Source organism: Delphinapterus leucas, chromosome 10, assembly GCF_059928025.1.
Source record: "Delphinapterus leucas isolate spDelLeu-1000000601 "Yukka" chromosome 10, BTC_Dleu_Yukka2, whole genome shotgun sequence".
In the NCBI taxonomy this organism is placed as follows: Eukaryota; Metazoa; Chordata; class Mammalia; order Artiodactyla; family Monodontidae; genus Delphinapterus; species Delphinapterus leucas.
Window position 1 is genome coordinate 51158859 of NC_143138.1, and position 24029 is coordinate 51182887.

At 42.6% G+C, this 24029-nt stretch overlaps 1 protein-coding gene across 2 annotated transcripts in view; it reads left to right on the forward strand.

Annotated features, from left to right (window-relative positions):
* The window catches only part of TGFBR2 (transforming growth factor beta receptor 2), a 94231-nt gene that overhangs the window by 57868 nt on the left and 12334 nt on the right, over nt 1-24029 (forward strand). For both annotated transcript variants that reach the window (XM_089918969.1, XM_022553948.2), the window contains exons 4-5: nt 10872-11671; nt 13606-13747. In XM_089918969.1, the coding sequence (XP_089775095.1) occupies nt 10872-11671; nt 13606-13747 (942 nt within the window). The remainder of the gene's footprint in view (nt 1-10871; nt 11672-13605; nt 13748-24029) is intronic.

The window sequence follows — 24029 nt, forward strand, 5'->3', positions numbered from 1 at the left end:
TCTTTGCATATTTGTTTTTAATTTAAAATAATACTTTTTATTTTATATCCTTGACTGGATTTGGGTTGCTGCCATTTTTATTTATTATTCGTTTTTTTAAATCATGGTACATGAGTGAGATTGTTCTGTAATTTTCTTATATTCTTTTTGTCTGCTTTTGGTTGTCCTATTTTCAGAGAACGCTTTTCCTATTCACTGAGTTTGTGTGACATTGAAATAACCTACTTCTTGAAAGTTCGGGAGCTCTCAGCTTCATCTAGGACAGGTGTGTGTTTGGGGCTTCGAGGGGAACACTGTTGCTCAAATGTTTTTGGAGACTTTTCCCCCCAATTTTTACTGGAAAAAAATTAAACTTTCTGAAAAGTTGAAAGAATGGAACAATGAGCCCCTGAATACCCTTTCCCTTTCTATTTACCATGTGTTAACATTTTACCACCTTCTCATTTCTATGTGTGTGGGGAGGCACTGGGGGTGGGTGAGTGGGTGTATTACAGTCCACATTCAAATTTCCCCAAAGCAGTGGGGTTTCTGCTGTTCCAGTCAAGGACCACGCATGGCATTTGGTTATTTTGCCTCTTCAGTGTGTGTGTTTTTTTTTGTGACTCTGACTTGAAACAGGTGGGCCATTGATTTTATAGAGGCACATTCTGGATTTATCTGATGGTTCCCACTTGTTTAGACTATGATTAAACATTTTTGTAAGATTTCCACTGGCATTTTTACTGTAGGAAGTTTTTTTAGGGGGTTGACAATTCCACAAAAATCAAATTCTGACACGTGTATTCAGTCACTGATACTAAGAAATTTGACAGTAAAAGGCTTAAAGATAAAAAATTAGGGTTATACTGTGGAAGATTTTTAACTACTCAATTTCTTTAATGTTTGTAAGATTATGCAGGTTTTTCTTGGGTCAGTTTTAGTAAGTTACACATAAACTTTTAGGACTTTGACCAATATTGTTTTAAGATTTCAAACTTACTGGAAGTTTTTCAGATCCCTTGAGTCTTGGCTGTGCCCATGATTCTGTCTCCTCGAGGCCTTTGCCCTTGGCTGTGTATCAGTCTCACCAAGGTTTACGTGTTGTGTTGATCATGATACAACCCATTCAGCGTGTTATTGATTCTCCCTCTTGTAACTTTGTTTTCTATTCCACTGATTTCAACTTTTATCTTTACTCTCTCTTTCCTTCTCTTTTCTTTGGTTGTGTAATCTTGTCCTTTTTCTAAATGCTCATATTGAAGCCTCTGTTGGCCAAAGATCCTGGGAGCTGCCGTCAGCATCCCTCTTGAATGACACTGCCCCTCCAACTCGCCACCAACTGCCACGCCAGCCTCCTCTGCAAGGACCGCAGCTCGCTGTACACACAGGCTTCCATCTGCACGTCTAGGAAATGGGACCTGATTCAGATCTAGCAGTGTGGCTGCAGGGGTTCAGAATAATCCACGTGAAACCCAGTGTTTGGCATTTAGTAGGTTCTCAATAAATGAATGCTGTGCTTTTAAATATTACAATTAACTTGACTTAATTAATGACTTGAGACAGGAAATTCTCCTTTCCCACCAGCGTATCTCTCTTGAGCACAGTTTCCTTCTTTGGATCTCAGCCTGTTGCTTTAGATGAACATGTTGGCGTGTGAAAATCTCTGTGGTTAGCGTGTCACTGCCAACTTCAAGCATCTCTGTGGTTGTCTTGCAGTGTTCACCAACGCACTGAGGTGTACAGAAAACGAGCATCTGTATCCCTTTCTGTGTCTTGGATAAATTACTGTCTTGGTAAATTTTTGCCCAAACTCTTCATTGAGTGGAGGAATTGCAGAACTAATTCAAATATTAAAGTAGGATCCCATCTGTCAAATTCAGCTCTGTTAATTTGGTTTTTATCAAGATGCATTAACCAACCCACATAGGCATTTTTACTCTTGGACTTAATTTAATGTCCTTTTTTACTATGTGATTTTTTGAAAAAAAAAAAAAAAAGAATTATAGAGGTTCAGTTTTAAGTTCCTTTTGGTAATCAGTGTTGGATTTGGGCCTCACAGAGGACTTGAAAGAGCCTGGGAGCTACAAGTTTCCATTGTGTTGCATGTATGTGCCCACCTGTGTGTGTGTGATTAGGCAACTTACTTACTTTTTTTGTTTTTTCTTATTTACTTTTAAGTCATTCTGGAGGAACCTATACCAAGGAATTTCCCCTTGAGGTTTTCTGCCAGTTTGTGTTTTTTCAATGGTGTACTAACATTTCTCTTTGACATTTGTCCTTAAAAACTATTTATCAAGATTCTGACATTTGCAAATGGCTCCTTATTTGCAAGTCAGTTTGGCTCCTCTATGTGGGACACATTTGGTTGGAAAATTTTGGAATTATTAAACGGGCCTTTGCTTCATTGCTAGGGAGACATCTTGGTGGCGTGGAAGGAACAAGGGCTCTGGAGCCACTCAGACCTGTGGGAAACAGGCTCCTCTCAGTTTCTTTCTTTCTTTTTTCCCCTCTTTCTTCCCTTCCCTTCCCTCTCTCTCTCTCTCTCACACTCCCCCTTCTGCCTCTCACCCTCCCCCCCACTTCGCCTTTCTCTCTCTCTCCCTTTCCCTTCCTACCTCCCTCCCTCCCTCCCCGCCCCTCTCCTTCCCTCCCCGCCTCCCTTCATCCCTCCCTTCCTTCCTCAGTAGCCTCCTCTATAAACCAGGGCAATGAACAGAACCTGACTTGGCTGTTGAAGAAATAAAGTGAGATGCTGCTGATAAAGTGAATGATCTTTCCCCAGTTCGATAAAGCCCATGATAGGGGAGTTATCTCTGGTGTCCTTAAGAGAGTTCAGAGGAGAATTTCCCATCCTTTTCCACTGCAGAGCTCGCCTCACACATGATAGAATCCACCCTTGTCCACCAATGACGGAGGGTCCGTCATTGGCACCCGTATCCTTCCTTACTAACTTCCCAGAGAAACAGATGAGTCTGGAAATCTCTGCTCTAGGAACTCCTGGCAGAGAGGCTAGGGCTTGATGCCTTCACTCTGCCCAGGGCTCTCTGGTTTTATGTGTGTGCCCTGTACTTCTGGGACGTTTGGCGAAGCCTGTGGATCTCTTCACAGTGATGTCTTCAAATGCATAAAATAGTATACACAGGAGTTCAAAGAAGATCACACATAGTGTAATACAATTATCAAATATTTAAAAATATAAATTTGTGATATAGTAATATTTACTTCTATAGTAATGGTTTAAATAACAAGATCTAGCATCAGATCGAACAAATTGAAATGGCTAAGTGATGAATATAAAGGATTCACCGAGGCCTCTGCAACACGTGTAAAGCGGCATGAAAATATCAGTGATTTCTCTTGGTGACAAAGTCATAGGTGTTGCTAATGCTGGGAAATGTGAAATTTTAGTTAAAGGTTAGAGAAAATAAAAAGATGTCATTTTGCCCGTTTAAATTTACAGACTCCCAGAAGTCTATCTCTGGAGCCCAGGCTAAGAAAGTCTGCTGTTAACAGTGGAGAGCTGCATGTGTATGAACCCTGGAAAAGTTCCCCTCGTTTGTAATGCCCCCCCGAACTCTGTGTGGCTCAGTGTTACATAACAAGGGAGTGTCATGTGAACATCACCTTTTGGGCACTGGTTACCTGTGTGCCCAAGAAACAATTCATGGAGGGTTCCATATCTTGAGTGCCCTACATTCTAGGTCCTACGAGAGATTTTAGGGTTCTTCCTTGTGTAAGACTTTTCCTTCCCAGGCAGGGAAAAGATGCATATATGCAAGAACACTAGTCCACTCTGGTTCTTAGTTAAGAGCCAAGGGGAACAGTCTGCACACCCGACACGTTGTCTGAGAACTGCCCATAGTTCAGCGTTAAACCTTAGTGGACGGCCGTGAAATCACTTAGTCCAGCCCCCAGTGAAGAAAACCACTTTATCAAATTGAGAGCTTGTATGAAGTCATTCTTAATCAGCTCCCACTGATGTGAAGTTTAGAGACAGTATGGCACGGGGTTAAGAGCGGGGGTCTCTAATCAAACAGAGCTTGAGAAATTATTTAAACTGTCTGACCCTTAGCTTCCCTATCTGAAAAATTGGGTTTATAATAATAGTACCTCATAGGGTTTTCCTTTCAATTAAATATAAATATTATATAAAACTCTTGGCACACAGAGAAGTACATAATTTGTATTCGATAATTATGAGTTTCTGTGTAACTGGGGGCTGGCAAAAAGAAATACTTCCTGCTGGTCTCTGAGTAAAGGAGAAGCTAGCTTGTACCTACTATAGCTATAGCTGTTGGTTTTTCTAGGAGCAGCTCAAGGGTTAACTCTGAGAGTGTGTGGGTGGCTTCGGTTTAGATAAAGCCACATCCCAAAGCTTCCTTTCAGCCTGATTTGCTATTGTTAGGGTTTTTCACCACAGCTTTGAAGTTTCAACATTGACAGATGATAATAGATAATTCCTGCCTCACCACATTTCTACCTGTAGGTTTTCAAAAAGAAATCAAAGGGAATTTGAGGGGAAAGTAACACTTTGGTTTCTGACATTGAAGGGGGGATTTCTAGAGTCTTCTTCAATTAATAAATTAAAGGAGATAATCTGTTTTTGTGTTTCCCTTAGCCTGAAGAAGACTAGAAGTCAGCAAGGAAGACCCTTTTACATATATGGACAGGAATTAGAGAATAAAATTATCAGGGATACATGAACAGTTCATTTGGATGTTTTACACCCTTTAATGAATTGGAGACATAGCTGAGTAATTATGCAGTTAATATTTAAAATTTTTTCGTTGTGTTGTTTTCTCATATGTAAAAGAATATTCACATTGGACCAGAATGAAGCCTCTCCAAATTCTGCCAATGCATTGCAGGTTGTTAAAATAACACCAATAGAAGAGGGGCTAGTAAACTTTTTCTGTAAAGGGCCAGGTAGTAAATATTTTAGGCTTTCTGGGCCAGATATGATCTCTGTTGTATGAACTACTTAGTTTCTTTTTGTATTTAAACAACCCTTTAAAAATGAAAAATTCACAGCTCTTGAGGCTGTACAGGAGCAGCCTGTGGGCCCTGGGGCCATAGTTTGCCAACCCCTGCTGTAGAGCATAAAGAAAGGAAGGGATTTGTTTTTTTAATTGAAGTATAGTTGATGTACAATGTTGTGTTAATTTCTGCTATACAGAAAAGTGACTGTTATACATATATATATATATATATATATATATATACACATTTTTTTTCATAGTCTTTTCCATTATGGTTTATCACAGGATATTTGAATATAGTTCTCTGTGCTATAGAGACCCTGTTGTTTATCCATTCTATATATAAAAGCTTACATCTGCTAACCCCAGCCTCCCACTCTATCCCTCCCCCCTTGGCAATGTCCTCTATGTCCGTGATTCTGTTTCTGTTTCACAGATAGGTTCATTTGTGTCATATTTTAGATTCCACGTGTAAGTGATATCACATGGTATTGGTCTTTCTCTTTCTGACTTCACTTAGTATGATAATCTCTAGGTCCATCCATGTTTCTGCAAATGGCATTATTTCATTCTTTTTATGGCTGAGTAGTATTCCATCATTGTATATATGTACCACATCTTCTTTATCCAAGAATGGGAGGGATATTGTCCCACATAAGTAATCATTCATTCAGCTTTTACAGGAAACATTTGCTGAGTACCTAAGTGCCCCGCCCTGAGTCAGCTGCTGGGTAGAGCCTTGGTGATCAATACGTGTGGATTTACCCTTGTAGAGCTTACTTTTTCATGGGAGGAACAAGCAATCAGAGAATCAAACCCATTTATTTATAAGACATTTTATGTTGTTAAAGACAAGTGTCCACCTGAAGAAAACACGCCCATTGGATAGTCCAGATAGTAGAGGTGGAGTTATAGGAGGGGAACCTTACTTTCTGCTGCATCTCAATATCATTTCATCTGTCCCCTCAATCTTGATCTCCAGGTTCATTCTTTGTTGGACAAGAGAGACCATCCATACTTCTGCACAAGATCTTCTGTTTCACTTGTAGTTCCAATCTTTCTTGTAATCACTTTGTCCCACCACACTGAAGCCTCTAGTCCCACCTGCCTTGGGTCCCACTCAAGCCTGACAGTGTAAGAACTTAGGTTTTCAAGATTCAATCACCAAATTGTTTCCTTCTTCCTATTCTTTAAAACTTTATTGAAGTATAGTTGATTTACAATGTTGTGCTAATTTCTTCTGTACAGCAAAGTGACTCAGTTATACAGACATATATACTCCTTTTTCATATTCTTTTCCATTATAGTTTGACACAGCATACTGAATATATAGTTCCTTGTGCTATATAGTAGGACCTTGTTGTTTATCCATCCTATATATAATAGTTTGCCTCTGCTAATCCCAAACTCCCATTCCTTCCTGCTCCTCCCCACCTTGGCAAGTCTGTTGTCTATATCTGTGAGTCTGTTTTTGTTTCGTAGATATGTTGATTTGTATCGTATTTTAGATTCCACGTATAAGTGATATCACATGGTATTTGTCTTTCTGTGTCTGACTTACTTCACTTAGTGTGATAATCTCTAGGTCCATCCATGTTGCTGAAAAATGGCATTATTTTATTCTTTTTGATGGTTAATATTCCATTGTGTGTGAGACACACACTACATCATCTTTATCCATTCATCTGTTGATGGACATTTAGGTTGTTTCCATGTCTTGGCTATTGTAAATAGTGCTGCTATGTACATAGGGGTGCATGTATCTTTTTGAATTATACTTTTGTTACCCAGGAGTGGGATTGTTGGGTCATATGGTGACTCTAGTTTTAGTTTTTTGAGGAATCTCCATACTGTTTTCCATAGTGGCTGCACCAATTTACATGCCCACCAACAGTGTAACAGGGTTCCCTTTTTTCTGCACCCTCTCCAGCATTTGTTAATTGTAGACTTTTTAATGATGGGCATTCTGACTGGTATGAGGTGGTACCTCACTGTAGTTTTAATTTGCATTTCTCTAAAAATCAGCAGTGTTGAGCATCTTTTCATGTGCCAGTTGGCCATCTGTATGTCTTCTCTGGAGAAATGTCTATTTAGGTCTTGTGCCCATTTTTTGATTGGGTGTTTTTTTTGTAGTTGTTGAGTTGTATGAGCTGTTTGTATATTTTGGAAATTAAGCCCTTGTCAGTCACATCTTTGCAGATATTTTCTCCCATTCTGTAGGTTTTCTTTTTGTTTTGTTTATGGTTTCCTTTGCTGTGCAAAAGCTTGTAAGTTTGATTAGGTCCCATTTGTTTATTTTTGTTTTTATTTCTATTGCCTTGGGAGATTGACCTAAGAAAACATTGGTACAATTTATGTCAAATACTTTTTTGCCTATGATCTCTTCTAGGAGTTTTATGGTGTCATGTCTTATGTTTCAGTCTTTAAGCCACTTTGAGTTTATTTCTGTGTATGGTGTGAGGGTGTGTTCTAACTTCAGTGATTTACATGCAGCTGTCTAACATTCTCAGCACCACTTGCTGAAGAGACTATCCTTTTCCCATTTTATATTCTTGCCTCCTTTGTTGAAGATTAATTGACTGTAGGTGTGTGAGTTTTCTTCTGGGCACTCTATTCTGTTCCATTGATGTGTATGTCTCTTTTTGTGCCAATACCATGCTGTTTGGATTACTGTAGCTTTGTAGTATTGTCTGAAGTCTGGGAAGGTTATGCCTCCTGCTTTGTTTTCCTAAGGTTTGCTTTGGCTGGGTCTTTTATGGTTCCATATAAATTTTAGGATTTTTTGTTCTAGTTCTGTGAAAATGTCAGGGGTAATTTGATGGGGATCACATTAAATCTGTAGATTGCTTTGGGTAGTATTGCCATTTTAATAGTATTAATTCTTCCAATCCAAGAGCATGGGATATCTTCCATTTCTTTGAATCATCTTTAATTTCTTTTATTAATGTTTTGTAGTTCTCAGCATATTAAGTCTTTCACCTCTGTGGTGAAGTTTATTTATTTTTTTTGATGTGCTTTTTAAAGGGATTGTTTATTTACATTCACCTTCTGATATTTCACTGTTAGTGTAAAGAAATGCAACCAATTTCTGTATGTTAATCTTGTATCCTGCTACGTTGTCGAATTTGTCTATTCTTTTTAAATACATTCATGTATCTTCCTCAAAAATAGTGATTTTTTTTTTTCCCTTTTGGTTGCTGAAATCCTGATGTTTGGGGGTACTTTTCATGTTTTTAGAGGCATCAAATAGATGTAAGACCTAAGGCTTTCATCTAGAATAGTCAGTGGAAGTTGGCATTTCCACTTAGAACTTCTCTTAAGAATAGGTAGTTAATCATAGTGCCACTTGACATTGTCTTAGTTTCATTTCTCTCTGTGCTTCATTAAATGAAGGCATCAGATACCATTTAGGTAATGGGTTCCCTTTGAGAGATTATCTCTGTTCCACCTGGACTGTATTCTCATCACTTTTTAAAATACACTGCCAGTAGGTGAATACTGCCAGTTATATAATTATGAATCCATCCTTGGACATGATGTCTGGTCCCAAACCACCTACCCAAACTTTCCTCTCTATTCCTTTGTGCACAGTTGTCAGTTTGGGACTCCTGCTCTTCCTCAGGTAGATCCTGTATTCTTACTTCTTCACATAACATTCCTTCTGCCATCATTGACTGCTTCCCATCCTTCACTGGCCAGCTCACAGTCCTTACCACTGTGCCATCCCTGTCTCTCTGTCTTTCCCACACTCCAGCATAGATGGGGGCACACATTAGCTTCCATCCCAGACTGCTGGATGTTGCCAGGCAGGTGTAGACACATCCTAACTTCTCTGCTGGGTCATCCCCACTTTGAGGGCTGTCCCATCCCCTAGTAGGACCTCAGTAGTGCTGTGTTTAATGAATGAATCTAGCTTCTGAGCATAAGGACTGCTCCTTAGTGGGCACCTTTGAGAGAAAATGAATGACTGATAAAGTAATAGAATTCTGGCATCCGTTTCCAGTGGAGACAGGCTAGCACAAAGCTCTCCCTGAACTATAACTATGTTTCCCTGGCTCTTGCCCACTGAGCATCTCCATCCGCATTCTTCTTCCCAAGAAGAAAACTATTTAACCAGAGCCAACCAAGGCCAGCTTATGAATCAAAGTTTGAGGAACAAGACATTGTAGTTACTTAGCTGGTGATAAGGGCTCTTCTCCATCCCGCACAGAGCCTGCCTCACTGGTCCCAGTCAGGAAACTGGCCTGCACTTCCCTTCTATAACTTCTCTCACCGATGTTTCCATTATTGCTACTAAATATCCCTGTTCTATGAAGCTATAAATCACATGACACTGAAAAGAGAAACATTACGGGGATATAAGGTAACTGACTTCCAAAGAGACCCTTACCACAGACCAGTAGGCCCAAAGCTGATGTTTCACGGTAGCCTGGGTGTTGAGCAGAACAGGACAAGTTAGAGTTTACAAAAGAGCACAGACTGCGGCAGGACTGTGGCTGTCTCTTTGTTTTCACCAGATACCATATACGTGAGCACTCTGGAGGCAGGAGTTGTCATTTTCTGTATTCCCAAAACCTCCTGCAGTGCTTGGAGCTTAGCGAACACTCAATAAATGCTGCATCCATTTATTCAACACTTATTAAGGCCCTCATGTGTGCTAAGTGCTGGTTACAGTCATGGAGAAGAAAGGCATCGTCCCTGGCAGCATAGAGCTCTCAGTCTGCAGGGGTGGGGAAAGTAGGGAAAGGCAGATATGAAACCAATAAATGGAGTCATAGTTAATTTAACTCAAATTGTGCTCACTTCTTGCACAGGAAAAATGTGGCATGCTATGAGAATATATAAAATAGAATGTTTTCCTCAATTTCCTTTAGGGAGTGACGTTTAAGCTGAGTTTTGTGGGGGGTTTTTGTGGGTTCTTTTTTTTTTTTAGCAGAGAAAGATTTATTGCAGGGCCATGCAAGGAGAACAGGTAGCTCATGCCCCCCCCCCCCCGCAAAACCCCAAATCTCCCGAAGGGTTTCAGCGAAGCATTTTTTAAATTGAAGTATAGTTGACTTACAATGTTGTGCTAATTTCTGCTGTCCAGCGAAGTGATTCAGTTATATATATAGGTACATCCTTTTTTTAATACTCTTTTCCATTATGGTTTATCCCAGGAGATTGAATGTAGTTCCCTGTGCTATACAGTAGGAACTTGTTGTTTATCTCTTTTATATGTAATGGTTTGCATCTGCCAACCCCAAACTCCCAATCCATCCCTCTCCCACCTCCCCTACCCCTTGGCAACCACAAGCCTGTTCTCTGTGTCTGTGAGTCTGTTTCTGTTTTATAGATAAGTTCATTTGTGCCATATTTTAGATTCCACATGTAAATGATAGCATATGGTTCTTGTCTTTATCTTTCTGATTTACTTCACTTAGTATGATCATGTCTAGGTCAATCCATGTTGCTGCAAATGGCATTATTTCATTCTTTTTTATGGCTGAGTAATATTCCATTGTATATACGTACCACATCTTCTTTATCCATTCTTCTGTCGATGGACATTTAGGTTGTTTTTATGTCCTGGCTATTGTGAATAGTGCCAGCAAACCATTTTTAAAGACCAGGCATGGGAGGGGCATCCCAGGGTATGTGATTAGCTCGTGCACAATTCTCTGATTGGTTAATGTTGAGTTTTGATTTCTAAGATGAGTTTTGTGGGAAGAGTAGGAGATATTGACTAGATGGCCAGAGGCAGGCAAGACTGGACAAATGCACACTAGCATCCATGCCTGTAATAAAAACTCACCATATGCTGTCCACAGAAACTATGCTGAAGGTAAAACCTACGATGCTTGGGGTGTGGACCACTTCCTTCCAGTGCACACCTGCTGACCCAGCTCCTTCTCTCCTTTGTTTCCACCTTAGAATACGCCACCAACAACCCCGACTTGCTGTTGGTCATCTTCCAAGTGACAGGTGTCAGCCTCCTGCCACCGCTGGGCATCGCCATTGCTGTCATTGTCACCTTCTACTGCTACCGCGTCCACCGGCAGCAGAAGCTGAGCCCGGCCTGGGACTCGGGCAAGCCGCGCAAGCTGATGGAGTTCAGTGAGCACCTGGCCATCATCCTGGAGGATGACCGCTCCGACATCAGCTCCACCTGTGCCAACAACATCAATCACAACACGGAGTTGCTGCCTATTGAGCTGGACACCCTGGTGGGCAAAGGGCGCTTCGCCGAGGTCTACAAGGCCAAGCTGAGGCAGAACACGTCTGAGCAGTTTGAGACCGTGGCCGTCAAGATCTTCCCCTATGAAGAATATGCCTCCTGGAAGACGGAGAAGGACATCTTCTCGGACATCAACCTCAAGCACGAGAACATCCTGCAGTTCCTGACAGCTGAGGAGCGCAAGACGGAGCTGGGCAAGCAGTACTGGCTGATCACCGCCTTCCACGCCAAGGGCAACCTGCAGGAGTACCTGACGCGCCACGTCATCAGCTGGGAGGACCTGCGCAGGCTGGGCGGCTCACTGGCCCGTGGCATCGCGCACCTGCACAGCGACCACACGCTGTGCGGCCGACCCAAGATGCCCATCGTGCACAGGGACCTCAAGAGCTCCAACATCCTGGTCAAGGGAGACCTCACCTGCTGCCTCTGTGACTTCGGCCTCTCCCTGCGGCTGGACCCCACTCTGTCTGTGGATGACCTGGCCAACAGTGGGCAGGTAGGGCAGCCCCGGCCCCCTTGGGCCCCTCCCCTTGCTACTGGCACCCCTCCCTCTCATTTCCATCAGCCCTGCACTCTGACACTGGTCCAGGGAATCCAGTTAATCCTGACTGCACCCCGCTCTCGTGCCAGGGTACCTCTGCCAACCAGCAGCATTTCTCTCCCTGGTTCTCCAGATCCTTACCAGCTTAGGACAGGCATTTCTCCCTGAGTCAGTTCTCATTTCTCTTCCATTTGGACATTATTTTCCTTGGCTTCGAACACTGCTAGTACTGTATTTCTCTCTTTTCCCTGCCTTGGGGTTGTACTCAGCCCTTGCTACTCTGTACTCTTGGTCCTTATATTGTTTTTTTTTTGGTTTTGGTTTTTTTGGGTTTTTTTTTTTTTTTTTTACCATTTTAGAAGGCAGTCTCCTTGAAGTCCAAATCCACATCTGTTTGGTCACATCCATCACAAGGCCTTGAACAGGGAAAGTGACCAATAAGTATTTGTAGAGTGAGTGACGGACTGGGTGAAGGAAGAGTTCCTCTTTTGAAGCATCTCGCTGATTAAAATTGAAACCTTTTTGGTTAAGGAGCTGTTAGGTACTAACATCACCATCATTCCTTATGTTTCACACACCGGAAGCTTGGCTGTGGATTAGAGCGAAGTGTTGAGAGCACTGTTGTTTCCTCTAACCAGGCTGAGGGGAGTGCTTTTGAAGCATCTAGTCACTGCTCAGGCAGCTCTCCGGGTCCATGGCCACACATCAAGTGTAGAGATAAACATGTTGAAACACGGACAGATTACTGGGCCAGGGTAACAAGTCATGCAATGACCTATTAAAAAGAAAAAGTTCTTCTAATGCATGCCAGTAAGAAGCATTATTTGGGGTGATATGATCAACTCACTTGACATTCCCTGGATCCTTGGCAAGGTAGGATTTCATTGTTATTTAGTCAGTCTATACAAGCTGCATTATCAAACATTCAAGTGATTTTTTTCCCCCAGAAGCATTTCTTATATGTTCCTATGTATCGCAGTGTTTTCATACTACCAGTCATCGTTCAAATAAAACTACATAGCATGCCCATCCAAATTATAAAATGAGGGCTTCCCTGGTGGCGCAGTGGTTGAGAGTCCGCCTGCCTATGCAGGGGACACGGGTTTGTGCCCCGGTCCGGGAAGATCCCACATGCTGCGGAGCGGCTAAGCCCGTGAGCCATGGCTGCTGAGCCTGCGCGTCCGGAGCCTGTGCTCTGCAACGGGAGAGGGCACAACAGTGAGAGGCCCGCGTACCGCAAAAAAAAAAAAAAAATTAAAATTATAAAATGACCAGGTTTGGGCTCTTAATGGAAATACTTTCATACAATTCAATTTAGCAGAGATTTTATGTAATTATATGACATGCTTGGCACATTTTTAGCAGAGATTTTATGTAATTATATGACATGCTCGGCACACTAGAATGTGCCATGGGGTAAACAAAGAAGATTAAGACAATTCTCAAGTGACAAAAAATTAATGGCAATTATTATTTCCCCACAAATCTTGGAGTTACAAGGGTGAAAATATATTTAATTTGCAAAAACAAAAATCAACATCAAAAGTATCACTGATGTGGTCGCTCAGGTTCTCTGGAAGGATGTTATTGTATACATGATATGATGACATATGTCACGGGGCTAAACAAAGCAGCTCTGGGGTTTGGCATTTCCTTATTGTGGCATTTTTTTCTTTATATTCATTAAAAAATTATTTTTTTAATTCATTTATTTATTCAAAAAAATAATTACATAAGCTGTACCTTTCTGTGCAGGTCTCGTTACTTTAAAAAGCATTGTGCTTTTTAAAGGTCCACTACCTGTGTAGGGGACAAACATCAGCTATATTTTGAAAATAGGTATGCAGCTGCAATTCAGTGATGGGCCTCAATGTCTTTTTTTGCTTTAGGTGGGAACGGCGAGATACATGGCTCCAGAGGTCCTCGAGTCCAGGATGAATCTGGAGAATGTCGAGTCCTTCAAGCAGACAGATGTCTACTCCATGGCCCTGGTGCTCTGGGAGATGACGTCTCGCTGCAGCGCAGTGGGAGGTAGGCATGGACACCGTCGCGGTGCAGTGGTGCCTCATGCGCCTTCGAGCGCGATGTTGTGCTCTTTGCTTCAACATGGTTCCAGGGATACAGAGTGCTCATTGAGATCTGGTAGGACACAGCTATTCCAGAACGATCCGGAATGGTGCTAAAAAGCCTAGGTTTTATAGCTGAAAGCCAGGTTTGGAGCATAAAGCATTTTATCTCCTTTCCTGAAGTTTATAATTACTTTTCTCTTGACGCATCGCGCCACAGATATTTACATATGTGGCAAGTGATGAACACTAGTAATATTTATAAGAATTATTTCTGTTTATCAAATGAGTACCATAATTCAGAAAAGTATCTGACTTTTGTTTCTTTTTGTATTTTAAGGTTTTTCAGAATTATATGGTACAGGATCTGGATTTGACTCAAAATTTACTTTTATGGACATAACTTTCCTTTGTTGAACAAAACAAGCAAAATGGTTTGACATATTTGTTTAGGTTTTGAAAAATCTAATGAAGAGAGGTTATTGAGGAGTGCAATATTCTTCAGGGGTACAGGGGGATGTCGTTTTAGAGAGCATTGTCCCCTGATCTTCTTGGAGATGGGATTGGCTAATGTCTACATCACTTTATCCTTTTCTGACCCTTCTCTCAGTGGTTTCCGTCAGGGTCTTAGGTCTCACCTTAGAAAATTGATGTATCCCAACCAGGTCCTGGCTAGATGCTAAGTCAAGCCAAGCTAACACCAATTTTAACCCTTTGTTTTGTAATAATGTTAGACACACAGAATCACTGCGTGAGTAGCACAGGGAGTTCCCATATGCTCTTCACCCAGCTTCCCCTTGTGCTAACACCTTACCTAAACCAAGCACAGCTGCAGAATATTGGACATTGACATTGGTACCATGTCTTTAATTAATCTATAGGACTAACTTGTATTTCCAAGCCCCTAGTAATGGGGCACAGGATCCACTCCAGGATTCCACATTACCTTAGCGTCCAGGCCACCTCAGTCTCCTTTGATGTGTGATGGTTGCTCAGTCTGTTTCTTTCGACCAGGTATTTTATAGACTGTCTCTCACTTTGGATTTCTCTGATGTTTTCTCATAATTAGATTGAGGTTGTGCATTTTTAGGCAAGAATACCACAGAAATGATGTTGAGCCCTACTCGGGGTGTCACATGTGGGTGGAGATGCCAGTGTGCTGTCCAATCTCATCATGTGGTGAAGGTGTCTCCACATTTCTCCCTGTAAAGATACCACCTTTTCCACTTGTAATTAATACACATCTTGTGGGAAGGCACTTTGACCTGTTGCTACTAAACACCTGTTTAGTAAGGAGACTAGACCTGTTTTTTACCATTATTTTACCTGCTAATTCTAGGGTCCATCAGTAGTTCTTGCCAGCTACAGTTATTACTGTAACGTTTGCCTAATGGTGATTTTCTGTTTTTCTTGTCCCTTCTACATTTATTCATAGATACTCTGCTTACGAAATATCTGTCCTTTCTCTCACCAGCCCCTTTTATTTATTCGTTTTACTATGTATTTATATGAGTATGAAGTTGGGGATATTTATCTTATTCTATGGGTATTTAATATTATCAATATTTATTTTGTCGCTTAGATTATAACAGCTTTGGTCACTGGGCCAAACTACCTGGCATTTGGCTCCAGGTGGATCTGGTTGGCACCATTTCCTGCTCTGATAATTCCTCCTTTTGAGAACTTTCTTAGCTGATTCTCTAGGATGGGTCCTGCTGGGAGCCTTGCTGTCCCATCACCTGTTTCCCTGGGTCCCTGCATGGGGATGGCACTTCCTGTCTGGCTGACCCTGTTATTTTCTGGTTTCCTGCCTGAGATGTCTTCCCCCATAGCCCTTCCAAAAGTAACAGTTTTTTCTTGCACAGTGAAATTTGTTTAATCAAGTTTCAGCCACTGAGAATCATTTTCTGCTTGAAAGCTTTGACAGCTCAAAAATGAATCCTTAGACCAGACCAGTGTGAGTTGTGTCAGAAGAGACGATGATGCTGTTGTCATCGTCTCAGAATAAATTTACCTCGTTTTTGGTATCTCTCTTATCCTTTCAAGCCCGTCATTCTATAAACGTGAGCTGGAGACTGTGTCCCTGTCTTCCCCTCTGGCAGTGCCGCCAGCTCCTTAAGGCCTGATGTGAGCTCCCTGCTTCCACGGTTATCAATGACTGACGCCCTTTCCTGTTGATATTTGCTGAGTGTGGAAGAATTCAGGCTAATGGGGAAGAGCCGAGTTCACCAGCTTTTACAAGGTCTAAAAACGGATACAGTATAAATAAGTTTTCCCAAGGAAGGAACAGGGTCCCATTTGTTTAGCAAGCCTCAAAAAACCTTTCATAACCTTTAGGATAAGAACAGACAGCTTTAGGGAACCGGAAAGAGGCCATCCCGGTTTTCATTTTGTTTGATCTTAAGCCCACAGTACTGTTCCTCCCATCTCCTCTCAGGCTGCAAAAATCAAAGTTCTTTGTCTATCCTCACTTTTGTCCAGCAGACAGCCCCTTCACGTGATTAAGTGCGTGAACTCATGTATTAAACCCTTTCTTTTGCCTTCTTTTAAAAGTACTGTTTTTTTCTGTTTTGTTTTGTTTTCTGTTTTTTTGTGTCTGTGCTTCAAAAACCGTGAAGGCAGATTTTCAGCCTAGTCTTAATTACAGAGACTTTTCTTTTATATTTAAAGAGCCCCTTAGAGGGTACATTAAAGTTAGTACCTTCTAAGGGAAGTTAGGGTGTTGTACCTGTTGTACAAACACAGATGGAAGGACAAGTATTTCCATGAAGAAGCTTGCTGTCTACTGATGAAACAGACTTTTTTTTTCTCCTTTACTTTTTTAAAAACTTTGCACATTCAGACACATTTCTTACCTTACACATAAAAGAGACAATATTCCTCTAGTTGATATTACGCCTTAATTTATACAGAGAGAGGGCAGGATATAAAGGGGCTTTCCTGAAGCTTAAACTTCTTTCTGTGACTTGAAAATACAGCATATGTAATTACTATTTTTCATGGACAGTCTCATTTCAGAAAAGGAAATGTGGAAAATGCTTACCTCAGTGTGATGAGTTATAGATTGATATTTTATTTCACAATATAGCTCCACTGATATTCTCTCCCATTTATTCTGAGTAGCAGGACATCTAACTGAATGAAGCAGGAGACTAGGCATCAAAGGATGGTCTTGCAGGAGAAGGTGAAATCCCAGCTTTCCTGACTCAAGTGACTGTGTTCTGTTCTCAGGGCTGAGCCCAAACTCTTGGCGTGGATGCCCAGCAGGCCTCGCCTGCTTCTCTCTGTGTTTATCACAGGTCTTAGTGCTAGGCTTTGTCTCATACTATTTACTGGGCCTAGAACACTGAAGGAGACTTTTTTACAGGCGAGGCAGGGGACAAGGAACTGAGTGCCCAGATTGGCTAAAGGGAGTTCAACAGTAGGGTCAGGCAAGGAGGGTTAGGTCAGCTCTCAAAGGAACAATGAGGCTCAGAAGTGTCCTCTCTGTGCAAAAAGTACAGAGGAAACAAGAACAAGAGACAACACAACACTGGAGAAGCTGCACTCTTCTCAGGTGAGAAAATGCAGAGGTGGCAATAGCACTCTTTGGAAGCCAGCTGGTCCAGCTCCCTTACCACAAGATTCCACCTAGGAGCTCAAGAGATAGGTTGTCATAATTGAAGAGAGTCGTCAAAAGGGAAAGACTTTCTGGTAGAAGTAGGTTTGGTCCAGATGAAGAAGGCCACGGAAAAACGATAACTACCGTTACATAAACAATTGCTTCATGGAACAACTCATTCCATCTACCAAGGACTCTTTGAAGGGTGTGCTGTTACTAGCCCCATTTTACAGATGGGAAAACTGAGGTTTTAGGAGGTGGGAAAGTTGTGGAGACAAGCATCAGAGCCCTGTTGTCTGGCTCTGGCCCACAGGCCCTAACCTTCCTAGTACAGTGTTGGCCTGACCAATGGAGAGCATGTATAGCCCATGGCAGCTAGGACTACCATTATTATTTTTACAGAAGCGGGTAGTCAATGCTACTCTGTGTATTGTGGCCTTTGACTTGAAGCCTTTCTGGAAGCATCTGGCAAGACAGTCACACACTTGGGGAACATTCAGTGATGGCCTCACTTCTGAACATTTCCAGTGGTTGACTTTCATCTCATCTCTGGGTGAGTCTCTGTTAAAAGAATCCCAAGGCTATTAAATGCTGTAGTGTGTTACAGCCTCAGTGCCTTAAAGTCTGAGATAACTTCCTTATCCTTATTTCTCTGAAGATATATCTATTCATTCTTTCATTCACTAAACCAATATTTATTGAGTACCTACTGCATGGAAGGCATTACTCAAAGTGCTCAGGGTACAGAGACTCTCAGGAGATGGCAGAGTAGAAGGATGTGAGCTCACCCCCCTCACAAAAACACCAAAATCACAACTAACTGCTGAACAACTATCGATAAAAAAAATGCTAGAAGCTATCAAAAAAGATATACTACGTCCAAAGACAAAGAAGAAGCCACAACAAGATGGTAGGAGGGATGCAATCGTGATAAAATCAAATCCCATACCCATCGGGTGGGCAACACACAAACTAGAAAATAATTATATGGCAGAAGTTCTCCCACACAAGTGAAAGTTCTGAGCACCACGTCAGGCTCCCCAGCCTGGGGGTCTGGCATCAGGAGCCCCCAGAGCATCTGCTCTGAAGGCCAGTGGGGTCTGATTGCAGGAATTCCACAGGACTGGGGAAAACAGAAACTCCAGTCTTGGAGGGTGCACACAAGGTTTCGTGCACACCAGGACCCAGGGGAAAAAGAAGTGACCTCATAAGAGCCTGGGCCAGACCTACCTGCTGTTTATTAGAGGGTCTCCTGTGCAGGTAGGGTGTGGCTCTGGCTCACTGCGGGGACAAAGACACTGGTGGCGGTAGTTCTGGTGAGTACTCATTGGCGTGAGCCCTCCTGGAGGCCACCATTTTCTCACCAAGACCTGGCCCCACCCAACAGCCTGTAGGCTCCAATGCTGGGTCGCCTCAGGACAAACAAACAACAGGGTGGGGACACAGCCCCACCCATCAGCAGAAAAGCTGTCTAAAATCTTCCTGAGCCCATAGCTTCCTGCTAAACACACCCCTTGACACAGCCCTGCCCACCAGAGGGACAAGACCCAGCTCCAGCCACCAGTGGGCAGGTACCAGTCCCTCCCACCAGGAAACTGGCACAAGCCCATTGAGCCAGCCTTATCCACCAGGGGGCAGACAGCAGAAGCAAGAAGAAATAAAACCCTGCAGTCTGTGGAACAGAAACCACAATCACAGAAAGTTACACAAAGAGATGGCAGATGAATATGTCCCAGATGAAGGAACGAGATACCCCAGGAGAACAACTAAGTGAAGTGAAGATAAGCAATCTACCTGAAAAAGAATTTTCATACACCACAATCAAGTGGGATTCATCTCAGGGATGCAAGGATTTTTCAGTATCTGCAAATCAATCAGTATGGTACACCACAATAATAATTTAAAGAATAAAAACCATATGATCATCTCAGTAGATGTAGAAAAGTTTTTGACAAAATTCAACACCAATTTATGATGAAAACTCTCCAGAAGGTGGGCATAGAGGAAACACACGTCAACATAATTAAAGGCCGTATATGACAAACCTACAGCTAATATCATGCTCTGAGGAAATGCTTTCAGCTTTTCACTGTTAAGATCAGGAACAAGACAAGGATGTCCACTCACCACTTTTATTCACCATAGTTTGGAAGTTCTAGCCATGACAATCAGAGCTGAAAAAGAAATAAAAAGAGTCCACATTAGAAACGAAGGAAAACTATCACTGTTTGCAAATAACATGATACTATACATAGAAAATCCTAAAGATGTTACCAAAAGACTACTAGAGCTCATCAATGTATTTGGTAAAGTTGCAGGATACAAAATTAATACACAGAAATCTGTTGCATACACTAACAACAAAAGATCAGAAAGAGAAATTAAGGAAACAATCCCATTTACCATTGCATCAAAAACAATAAAATACCTAGGAATAAACTTACCTAAGGAGGCAAAAGACCTGTACTCAAGAAACTATAAGATGGTGATGAAATAAATCAAAGATGACACATACAGATGGAAAGATATACCGTGTTCTTGGATTGGAAGAATCAATATTGTCAAAATGACTGTACTACCCAAGGCAATCTACAGATTCAATGCAGTCCCTATCAAATTACCAATGGCATTTTTCACAGAACTGGAACAAAAAATCTTAAAATTTGTATGGAGACACAAAAGGCCCTGAATAGCCAAAGCAATCTTGGAAAAGAAAAACAGAGCCAGAGGAATCAGGCTCCCTGACTTCAGACTATACTATAAAGCTACAGTCATCAAAACAGTATGGTACTAGCACAAAACCAGAAATATAGGTCAATGGAACAGGATAGAAAGCCCAGAAATGAAACCACGCACCTGTGGTCAATTAATGTACAACAAAGGAGGCAAGACTATACAATGGAGAAAAGCGAGTCTCTTCAATAAGTGGTGCTGGGTAAACTGGAACACTACATGTAAAAGAATGAAATTAGGGCTTCCCTGGTGGCACAGTGGTTGAGAGTCCGCCTGCCGATGCAGGGGACACGGGTTCGTGCCCTGGTCCGGGAAGATCCCACGTGCCGCGGAGTGACTAGGCCCGTGAGCCATGGCCGCTGAGCCTGCGCATCTGGAGCCTGTGCTCTGCAATGGGAGAGGCCACAACAGTGAGAGGCCCGCGTACCGCAAAAAAAAAAAAAAAAAAAAGAATGAAATTAGAACATTCTTTAACACCAAAAATAAACTCAAAATGGATTAAAAACCTAAACATAAGACTGTACACTATAAAACTCTTAGAGGAAAACATAGGAAGAACAGTCTCTGACATAAATTGCAGCAATATCTTTTTTGATCCGTCTCCTAGAGTAATGAAAATAAAAACAAAAATAAACAAATGGGACCTAATTAAACTCAAAAGCTTTTGCACAGCAGAGGAAAACATAAACAAAATGAAAAGACAACCCACAGAATGGGAGAAAATATTTGCAAATGATGCGACCAACAAGGGAGTAATCTCCAAAATATACAAGCAGCTCATGCAGCTCAATGTCACACACAAAAAAAAACCCAATCAAAAAATGGGCAAAAGATCCTAAATAGACATTTCTCCAAAGAAGACATACAGCTGGTGAAGAGGCACGTGAAAAGATATTCAGCATTACTAATTATTAGAGAAGTGCAAATCAAAACTACAATGAGATATCACTTCACACCAGTCAAAATGGCCATCACCAAAAAGTCTACAAACAATAAATGTTGGAGAGGGTGTGGAGAAAAGGGAACACTCTTGCACTGCTGGTGGGAATGTAAATTGGTGCAGCCACTATGGAGACCAGTATGGAGGTTCCTTACAAAACTAAAAACAGAGCTATCATATGATCCAGCAATCCCACTCCTGGGCATATATCCAGAGAAAACCATGGGTCAAAAGGATATGTGTACCCCAATATTCATTGTAGCACTGTTTATAATAGTCAAGACACAGAAGTAACCTAAATGTCCATCAACAGATGAATGGATAAAGAAGATGTGGTATGTATATACAATGGAATATTACCCAGCCATTAAAAAGAATGAAATAATGCCATTTGCAGCAACATGGGTGGACCTGGAGCTTATCATAGTAAATGAAGTAAGACAGAGAAAGACAAATATCATATGATATTGCTTATATGTGGATTCTAAAAAAAAATGATACAAATGAACTTATTTACAAAACAGAAACAGACTTAGAAAACACACTTATAGTTACCAAAGGAGCAAGGTTGGCCGGCAGGGGGTGATAAATTGGGAGTTTGGGATTGACATATACACATTACTATATTTTAAATAGATAATCAACAAGGACCTGCTGGTGGCTCAATGGTTAAGAATCTGCCAATGCAGGAGACACGGGTTCGAGCCCTGGTCCGGGAAGATCCTACATGCTGCGGAGCAACTAAGCCCGTGCGCCACAACTACTGAGCCTGTGCTCTAGAGCCTGCGAGCCACAACTACTGAGCTCGCATGCCACAACTACTGAAGCCCGCACACCTAGAGCCCATGCTCTGCAACAAGAGAAGCCACAGCAATGAGAAGGCTGCGCACCGCAACAAAGTGTAGCCCCTGCTTGCTGCAACTAGAGAAAGCCCATGTGCAGCAACAAAGACCCAATGCAGCCAAAAATAAATTAATTAAAAAAAAATAATAATACCTGAGAAATGTACAGTATGACCTCAAAGGAAAAAAAAATACTAAGCACAGGGAACTCTGCTTAGTATTCTGTAATAACCTGTAAAGGAAAAGAATCTGAAAAAGAATAGATATATGTATATGTATAACTGAATCACTTTGCTGTATGCCTGCAACTAACACAAATTGTAAATCAACTATAGTCCAATTTAAAATAAAAATTAAAAGAAAATGCGAAGGATGCAGCAGTGGAAAAAAAAGAGACCCTGTCCTCAAGGGACTGGGTGTCTAATGAAGAGCTACTATGCTAGAAAGACAAGTACTGCATGAATAGATATAAAATCATAACTTAAGGGCTGGGGGTGTGTATGATGATTGCAGAAAGAAAAACAAAATAGAGTTAGGGGATAGCTAATAACAGGGGTTGTTACTTCAGGCACTTGGGTCATCTGAAAGTATAGAAAAGAGAAACCAAGAAAACAGGTTTTTCAGAGTTGCTTGAGGAGGGAACAAATGGAAGGAGGTGGCCAGTGTGTTACTGTTTTATAAAGAAGGAGGAAAGCCATGAACTCACCATCCCTCCAGGACAAATCAGGAGAGTTGTTCTCTTCTACAAAGAAGTCTCTGTCCTGGCTTTCGGCTTGTCTGGTGTCCATGCAAGTGTTTGCACCGTGTGTGGTGTGTGGGAAGCGGAGGAAGGTGGGTCCTTCAGGGCCCCCTCTGGGAGCACAGCGGGCACAATATTCACGTCACCCGAGCCAACTGGGCCCCCAGGCTGGCTGACTTCCAAATCCCTGGCCATGTCGGCCTTTGAATAGCAGCTGACACACAGCAGCCAGCTGAGCAAGTATTTTCACAAGAGGAGAAACACAACCCCAGCTTGCTGCAGCCTGTGAGGCAGACAAAACATGCAAAAGAATCAAAAGGAAAGGAGGGAAGAAAAAAAAGAGGGGTGGGAGAGGAGTGAAGAGAGCCTGGGATCGCAGCCTTCATCTTCCTGCATTTCCAGGCAGGATAATTTGGAAGGAAGGCAGATATAAAAGTCAGGGTTGTGCTCAGGGAAAAACTGCCAACAACTTCACGGCTCTATGAAGTTGGAACCACGATCAAAACAGCAGGTGCAGACCAGATGCTGACTTTCAGGGAGTGAGCATCTCCGCTGCCTGGGTCCCCTCTGAGCTCCAGAGCCGGAGACTGCAGACTTTCTCCTGAGAGCCTCCAGCCAGACAAAGAGATGCTGTGGGGCCAGGATGGGGTGGTGGCCCTCAGTGAAAGGACTGCGGTGGGGAGGATGGGATGGGGGTGGGAAGAAGAGCAGAGAGATCTAAAACTTTCTTAGAACAGAGGCTGTGTGAAGCCCTCAAGGAAATCCCAAGGTCCCCATTGCGCCTATAGGGAGGCAGGCAGCTGAGGCGCGAGAGGGAGCTTGGTCCCAGCAGGTGGTCCTGCCGTGGTGAGCGGGGTATCTGCCTTGGGTTGGGTGCCTCGGGCCTGGAACAGGAGCCTGAGCTGACATTCTGTAGGAAAAAGAGGGCAGGAAAAGCCACGGAGAGGAGGAACAGGCAGTGAGTCAGGAAGGGGAGGGAGCTGATGAGCCCTGTGCTAGCAGGCAGGTCACCATGGGGACAACCAGAGCATGATCCCACTGGGTACCCTGGCAGTGCACAGAGCCCACGTGCACCTCAGCATCACACCCCCGGCTCAAGGAAGCCCGGTTTATCTTCCAACCCCCATCTGCTGCTGATTGAGGGCTGCCCTTGGGGCACGTTGGGAGGGTGGACCCCAGTCGCCGGCCTGACCGTCACTCTTGGACTTGAGCCAGCGTGGGTGCACAGGGTGAGTGCTGAGCGCTGTGGCCAGCGTCCTAGGGTAGTAAGCGTGCCCTCGGCCGGCATCCACGGTTCGGCATCTGCGGACCCAGCCACTCACGGATCTTGTACTGTGTTTACAGTCCACGGTTGCTTGAATCGTGGATGCAAAGCTCGCATATACAGAGGGG